At 50.7% G+C, this 8,100-nt stretch overlaps 1 protein-coding gene across 1 annotated transcript; it reads left to right on the top strand.

The window, feature by feature from the left end:
* The first annotated feature begins 558 nt into the window (after positions 1-558).
* LOC121082910 (olfactory receptor 52K2-like) lies at positions 559-3,396 on the top strand. The gene is made up of 2 exons (XM_040582604.1): positions 559-1,518; positions 3,390-3,396. The coding sequence occupies exons 1-2, from the start codon at positions 611-613 to the stop codon at positions 3,394-3,396; spliced, it is 915 nt and encodes a 304-aa protein (XP_040438538.1). The 5' UTR covers positions 559-610.
* Positions 3,397-8,100: the final 4,704 nt, after the last annotated feature.

The following is an 8,100-nucleotide window of genomic DNA, read 5'->3' as shown; positions in this document are numbered from 1 at the left end:
AAACCCTCCTCTGGACTTGTTCCAGCAGGTCCATGTCCTTCTTATGTTGCAGGCTCCAGAGCCCAGGTGGGAATGGTATGGGGCATTCCCATCAAGTAGAAGACACGGTTTACACCTGCTAAGCTCTGTGGGTGACCGGAGTCCTGCTGAGCTGCACCATTACAGTATTCTGGATCTTTCCCCTGCTCCCACCTTAGATTTTTGAACTGATGGCAACTAAATGTTGCTTTGAGCTTGTGGCTCCCAAACTATGGAGGGGACGGGTGGAGACAACAGCCAGAGGCCAGCCCGGGGTGGGAGGAGAGGTAAGGGAACTCCCCAAGGTCCAGGCTAAGACCATGTGAGTTTGCGTCTTCCCAGTGATGGCACTGAGTGTACCTGCATAAGAGGCACGAGGATATGAATCCCATCGTACAATGGTTTCATAGAATATCTCGAGTTGGAAGGGGCCCATAAGGGTCATGGAGTCCAGGTCTGTGTGCCTGAGAAGACAGTCGGGGCTATTCTGGCTGTGGATGGAGTCCACAGCAGTGCTTGTTCCAGCTCATTCCTCTCCCTGCCCACGCCAGCTGTTGCTGTGTCTTCCCTTCCAGCTCTGCAGCAGTGCCTCATGTCCTCCTCCAATCACTCCAGTCCCTCGTCCTTCATCCTGACAGGCATCCCTGGGCTGGAGGATGCTCACTTCTGGATTGCCTTCCCATTCTGCACCATGTACCTCACGGCAGTGCTGGGGAACATCACGCTCCTCCTGGTGATCAGGATGGACCCAAGCCTGCACACACCCATGTTTTACTTCCTCTCCATGTTGGCTGCCCTTGACCTTGTGCTCACCACTTCCACCATGCCCAAGCTCCTGAGCATCTTCTGGTTCCACTCCCATGAGATCAGCTTTGAGGGCTGTGTGGCCCAGATGTTCTTCATCCACACCTTCTCCATAACAGAGTCAGGGGTGCTGCTCACCATGGCCTTTGACCGATACCTGGCCATCTGCAAGCCCCTGCACTACTCTGCCATCCTGACTGGTCCCACCATTACCAAGCTGGGGCTGGCTGCTGTAGTGCGTGGTGTCACCACCATCTTGCCCGTAACATGCATGGTGACCAGCCTGTCCTACTGTGGCCCCCACATCATCCACCACTCCTACTGTGAGCACATGTCAGTGGTGAAGTTGGCCTGTGGGGACACGCGGCTCAACAGCATCTATGGGATTACACTTGCTGTTGCTGTGGCTAGCTCAGATTCCATCCTCATCACTGTCTCCTACGTGCTGATTCTGAGGGAAGTCATAGGCCTCTCCTCTAGAGAGGCTCGTCTGAAGTCCTTTGGCACCTGTGGCTCCCACATCGGCGTCATCCTGCTCTTCTACACACCCGCGCTTTTCTCCTTCTACACTCAGCGCTGGGGCCAGAGCATCCCCCCGCAGCTCCACATCCTGATGGCTGACCTCTACCTGCTGGTGCCTCCCATGCTCAACCCGCTCATCTACGGCATGAGGACCAAGCAGATCCGGGACCGTGTGTTCAGCCTGCGCTGGCAGAAATAGATCCAGCCCAGGTCCTGACCCCAGCCCATCACTAATTGCAGGTGGCAAGGGCTAGGGTTTGGAACAGGGAACAACGGCAGCATCTTTGGGGAGCAAAGAAAAAGCTTAAAAAGCTGTCTGCTGGAGAAGCAGGACCATGCTGTCATCATCTTGCCCAAACCCTGAAAGCTGGAGGCAGCATGGAGAGTTGGACTGGTGAGACATTATATCTTTAGAAAGTGAATTCTACATTCCTGTTCAGAATGGGAAGGTAAACCGTGTCTAACTGTACCTGTATCCTTGGTCCTCCTCAGATCTGCACCACCTCCTGCCTCCCCTCTTCATCTCAGCTCTCGATAAAAGCCTGTTACCGCTTTGGAAATGAAAGTCTGTTCATGGACTCATGCTCCCCGCGTACCTTTTCCAGCCAGTCTGTAACTCGCCACCTCTCCACTTCCTAGTTTTTAGCAGCTGCCTGATCTTGGTGCCTGGCTATGAGGGGGGAGTGGGGGGTTGCATATGCACACTTAGACACACGCACCCCTCCAGATGCTGGCCCAAGCAGATTTTGACTCTTGTCTTGAAAGCTTACTGAAGCATTTGCAGCAATCCCCAAAAGCCAGCTCACCTGAGAACAGGGTCTACAAGTCACACTGAAACCCCGCAGTGTCGCGTTGGGTTTCCTTGCTTTCTTATTAGAAACACCAAACCGGCATCAGCCGTGATGTGCATTCTACAAAACGTTTCCCAATATCTTGAGGAGTGTCCCTACCTCTCTGTGTTGCGTGTCTTCCCTAAGCGTATAGGCCCCTGCAATGGCATCCTGAGGTGAGGAGCAGAGTGTGGGTTAGAGTAGGGGGCAGAGAGCAGGCACTAAACTCCTCTTGTTCTCCTCAGAAAATGTGTGTGTCACTTTATCCATGGTGAAGCCTCATCTCCTAACAGCACAAAGTGACTGACCATCCCAGCTCTCCTTGTGCCTTCACCCCACAGAAATCCGGGCACAGAGGTCTGGTCCCTGAGCAAAGTCTGAGGTCCTACATGTATCCTGCACGGAGCCGTAGAGGGAAGGGGAGCGTTACAAAGACCGGTGTTGAACCCCAAAGACAAGCTGGTGGCTACAAGCTCAATTCTTTCAGTGCCTCCTGACACTGCTGCCTCTGGGTGCCTTCTGGTCTACTTACAGTCATATCCCCCCACCGTCACCCTCCTCGGCAGCTGTACAATCTACATGATGCCCAACACCTAAAGTGCAGCGCTGACCCTCCTGCCTGACTCAGACACCAGATTCTTCCAACCTGAGCCTTGTAGTCTTTGTCCAGGTTGGGGCTGGGAAGTGCCAGTGCTAGGTGTGCTGCTTGGAGTCTCCCAGGTGGTGGATTTGTTGTCCACTTACAGGGTGGCCTCCGTGGCCAGTGCCTGGTGCTGCCAGGTCGGATGCACTGCTCCCAGTATCAGCCTACCTCCCCTGCCCTGGGGCACCCAGCCAGGTTTGGTAGAGCTCTTCTCATCCCCTCCAGGGAAGCACACCACGGCTCCCAACAGACCTCTCGCCCTGCAGTGCCAGCCCTCTTTGGTCAGGGGGTTTCCATGGCAATTCCTGTCTTTGCAGCAGCAGGAGACCCTAGGCAAATTTAGTCTGCATTAAGCCAGAACTGATCTGCTGCATGAGCAGGCAACATACGTGTTGCAAGCTGGAGTGGCCATCACCGCTCCTGCAGGGGCTGGGTGAGGTGGGTGCATCTGCTCATTTATTTGGACAAATCTGCAGCAGCAAACCAGGCAGGTCACCCATCACTTTCTGGACCTTAAACACAAGTAGTACAAGAGGATCTGCTGCTGCAGACTTCTCTTTATAAACTTTAAGAATATAGCTATTACATATATATATAAATAGATCAATAGATAGGTAAATAGAGTCTGGAAAAGGCCCCATGAGCCTCTCCATTCCCATACTTCTTGACCACATTCTCTAAAAAAAAGAAATTGCATCCTGGCTTTTGGAGAAAATCTTGGGCAACCTCGCCTTCTTGCAACAGAAAAATCTCAGACCACCTTGCACATTGTCATCTCAGGGACTTTGCAACTGCATAAATTTCAGGGTAAACTTTATCCACAGGCATAATTCTCCTCCATTCTGTCTGCTTAGTCTCCGATGCGGGACTCTGTGTGGAGGAAGTGGGGAGGGAGCGTGCGTGTTTGGTTTGTGAAGGTGTTTCTGCAGTCACTCCCTGGGCCAGGGTCAGAAGTCGTGTAGAGGAGAAGTACACAAAATCTGACCTGATGTGGCACCCTTGCCAGTACAAGGTGGCTGTACCAGGGTCATTCCTAAGAGATTTCTTGTCTAACCTGGTTTTCTGCAAAATCAGAGCATCAGTCCCCTTGGGCACTGCAGTTCTATTCCTCATCAGGGCATTGCTAGCTTTATCATCAGAAAAAAATTTCGTTAAGCCTAAACTGAATTTGTCCTACTGGTCCTGGCATTTAAAGCCCTGACTTGTCCTTTCAGAGGACATGCAAGACAGATCCTTGCTTTTGGGGCCACTGTAGCCTTGCATACGTTTCCAGGCTTTTCTCAAGACCATTCCCCAGGTGAGCCAGTCCCCTCAGCTCTCCATCTTAACTTCATCCTTATTTCTGAACTCCCTCTACTTTGCCATGATTTTCCCTGAAGTGCCCGCCACTGGACACCTCCACCTGCAGACCTCCAGCTCTGCCCTTTGCCCCTGCCCTTCACCTTCATCCTACCCACTGGTGTCCACCCAACAAGCAGTTCTGAGGGTATGATTTGCTGAGAAACTTCACTTTAATCTGCTAACGTGTTTTATAAATGACCAGAAAGGAAGCAATCACATTTGCCTGGGAAGATCTGCCCTTGATAACGTGATGCTTTCTGGACAAGGTCACACTCTGCCTGCAAGGTCCTGCCGGGAAACAGCAATTAATTTGGCTGAAAGCTGCACCCCTGGGAAACAGAAACCCCAGTGCCTCTCCATGCCAAGTGGGAGAGGTGAAAGTGATCTGGGCCCCTGGACCTCAAAAGCTTGGGACTACTGAAACCATATGTAAAGTGGAGCTCTTTGGAGACTGGTCTTGGGCAAAGCATTGTGCATCATCCAAGACCCCTCTGTGAGACCTCGTCTGCATGACTCTAACCAGGCATGGGGGCGAAAGAGCAGAGACTCTTTTGCTTAGCAAAGATCAGGCTGGGTTGTGTGTCTTCATAGACATGTTGGGGTGCAAATGCCAGGGAGGGAAAAGCATAATCAGATTTAACTTCAGTAGTGATAGCAAGTGGAGGGGAACACACTGAAGGAGGAAAGTAGAGGTAATCTCCCAGCTGTTGGAGCAGGGTGGGGTGTTGGAGCTATCTGCCAGCAGATGCATGGAAGCAAAATACCCTTAGGTGGTGACTACCAGTTTCCCTGGGTAAGGCCAGCTGTCATATGCAAAGTAACAGGTGCTTGGCTCTGTGATGCAGAAGGTCCTCTTCAGCTCCATCTTTGTAGATACAGAACAAGACAAATGGGAGATGAAGATGGCAAATCAAATACTCGGTCCTGATGGAGAGGTAAAAAATCCTCCTGCAGGTCTGCAATAAAACTTCCATCATCTGAGGTGTACTTATTTTCACATCTCCTGGTGGCACATGGAGGAAAGGCAAAGTCTGATTCTTCTCTGCTTGTTTTCATATAGGAGCTACAGGATATCAAATGAGGATGCTCAGCCCATGGCCACATGTGAGACCTCCAAGTTGGCCAATGGCAGAGGGTCTCCCTCCTTGCCAACTCACATGGCATACTGCCTACAGGGTGTTGGGGACAATCGATATGGGATGCCAGGTAGAGGCATTTGGGGACTGTTTGGCACTTGCTATGGCATGTTTAGGGGAGGAACCAAAGGCTGGCAATGGGAGGGATGAGTGTGGACTGGGTGCAATCAAGTGTGGGAAAGCCAAGGGATAAGGGGATGAAAGCGTCCAGTGCCACGTAAACAGGCGGTTGGTCAACACGCTGTCTGTCTGTGCTTGGTGCCTGATCAGCACAGTCTGCCCTCTTTGCTCATTAAACCCATTTTTAACAACATCCTTGCGTGAGAGGCCCTCTAATCTGTGTGCATGTGTGAGTACCAAGGGCTGAGCACCAGCTCCTGGTGTGGTGAGCGTGGACCGTAGTGGCCCATGAGTATTGGGTGCCAGCACTTGGAGAGACTGAGTTGTATACGTGTGGGGTGGGTATGTATGTCAGTGTGCAAGCACCAGCAAACATTAAGCAGATCCAACCAGTGACTAGGCTGAGATTTGAAAGCCAGGTATAAGTGAGGCTGTAAGCCTTGGCTGCATACTGTAGAGGCCAGAATGTGCGAGTTTCTACTGATGAAACCAGGACAGTCCAAGCTAATGCTAGTGCAGAGAGCATGGAGTGAGCCACTGGTGATGCCACAGTGTTCAGTCAGCTAAGACAGCGGTTCACACGTGTGTGTGGATATGCATGAGGCAACTGGGGAGACCAGGGATGCAGGGCCAGCTACTGGGTAGACTGAGTGTCTAAGCACAGCTACTAGAGGGATCCATATTATTATATACATCTATATATAATTTCCTCTAAAAACGTTCACCTTAATCAGCCAGAGAGGAGAACAGGATCAGGCCATTGAGGATGTTTGCAATTTTGTGAGTGTTTTCAGTCTCTGTTGACCTGCATGACTAGTCTCTACCTACCAACTCCCTGGAGCAGGGTCAGTGTTTGTACTCTGTTGTTCAGATCAGCAGCCAGGAATCTCCTGGGTGCAAGACCAATAAATACAGTGACATTTATGATGTGACAGGCCCCAAAGTGTGTGAGAGGCATGGAGGGACCTCTCTTGGGAATAGTCTTGCTTCGGGTGTACTGAGACTTCCTGATCTACTATTAAGACATATCAAGCACATGACCTGACTCCTGAAGACACTCCCTGTGCTTGATGGGACAGAGTGCCAGTGTACGTGTCTGGAAAGGAGAAATTGCAAGGAATTGTTGCTATCCAACATGCAGAGATCCCTGCAAGATGGAGGGTCAGGGACATTTCTGGCTGCCTGTGTTTGTTCAGGTGTGGAGAAGACATGGGTCCCTGGAAGGAGGAGAGGCCAAGAAAAAAATGTGCCTAAGACCATGGCAGAAGAGGTAACATTGAGTCCACATGGAGCTGAGTGATGGATGGTATAAACATCTTGTACTGAGCAGAAACTTGCTCAGCTGTAACTCTTACAGGCTACTTTGAGGTAGAAGCTCTGACAGACTGAAGCGTCCCAAGTGTCAGAATTGATGCACCCATCTGACATCAGGTCTGTGCCTTCTAGAACATGCATGGGGCCAGGCAGTCTCAGACACCCTCCCAGGCTCTCCAGGAAGCTGGTTGGTTGGAGTCGAGTTTATGGGACAAGAAAGTTTACATAGGGACCACTCAAGGAAATGTAGATGCATTGGAGGATGCATCTCCATCTCACACCCTGAGTGCACACACACATTCTTCTGGGGACATGCTGTTTGCAGAGTCAAACACAGAACACAGAGGCTGAGAAGAAAGTGCTCTTAGTGCAGGGAATGAAGAACAAAATCCTTGCTTTAGGAAAACCACCCCTTTCTGACCAAATCTCTGGGAATGACATTACCCACATGTCACAAATGACCATGTCTTCATTTCCTCCCCCATCTCACACATCCCTCATTGCTGAGCCCCTGAGTTGAACAAATCCTGTGCTGTTCTGTCCAACTGAGATTTATTTTATTTGGGGGGGGGGGGGGGGGGGGGGGGGGGGGGGGGGGGAAAGTGGGGTGAGACCAAGCAGAAAGCATTGAGAGTGGAGACAGAAAAGACAGGACATGGCAGAAGAGTATCTCAGTGGGACAGAGCAGGGATGGAAGCCCTCCAAGGCAATTCTGCCTCTCCCCTCGGTGCCATGCTTGGCCCTGACACAGCCTTGTCACTGCCATAAAACAAATGTATCCCTGCTTACCATGTATCAGTCAGAATAACTTTACATGGCTCACAGGAAAGTGAAGGACGAGCTCCACTGCAGAATGGTGTTCCTCTTGTACTGAGCTTCTGCTCACATCTGCGCTTCCCCAAAAGTCTTTTTTTTTTTTTTTTAATAAACTGAAAAATTAGGGAAGATTAGGGATTTATTCCCTAATGAGCTGGCATCCTGGCAATGATCCTTAAAGGAAAGCCTTACACCTGCTGGAGGTTTACCATAATGTGTGGTTTCCTTATGCATGATCTGTAGGCATCATTCCTTGCCCATGTACTGCATGATGCAGCCAAGGCTCAGCACCTTCTGTGAGATCCTACCTCCCTGCAACAATTCTTGCACAAACTCTTCAGGGACTCAACAGACATAAAAGTTTGCTGTAGTGGTTCTGAGTGGAGAGAAGAGTGGAAACCCAGAGTCTCCAAACTACCTTGCTCTCTCTGGCAAAACCGAAGTGATTTTGCTTCTCTTCAGATGGACTTCAGAGTTTACATTTTGTACATTGGTCTCATGGGCACCCAGCAGGCTCTGGAGACCACCATAACCCTGAGACCCCAGTGGTATGACA

This window comes from Falco naumanni, chromosome 2 (genome assembly GCF_017639655.2).
Source record: "Falco naumanni isolate bFalNau1 chromosome 2, bFalNau1.pat, whole genome shotgun sequence".
Lineage (NCBI taxonomy): Eukaryota > Metazoa > Chordata > Aves > Falconiformes > Falconidae > Falco > Falco naumanni.
This window is presented reverse-complemented; position numbering and strand designations above follow the sequence as displayed.

What these genes read in the sequence shown, in the direction of transcription:
- LOC121082910 (XM_040582604.1), top strand. Translation starts at nt 611, where the DNA reads ATGTCCTCCTCCAATCACTCCAGTCCCTCGTCCTTCATCCTGACAGGC.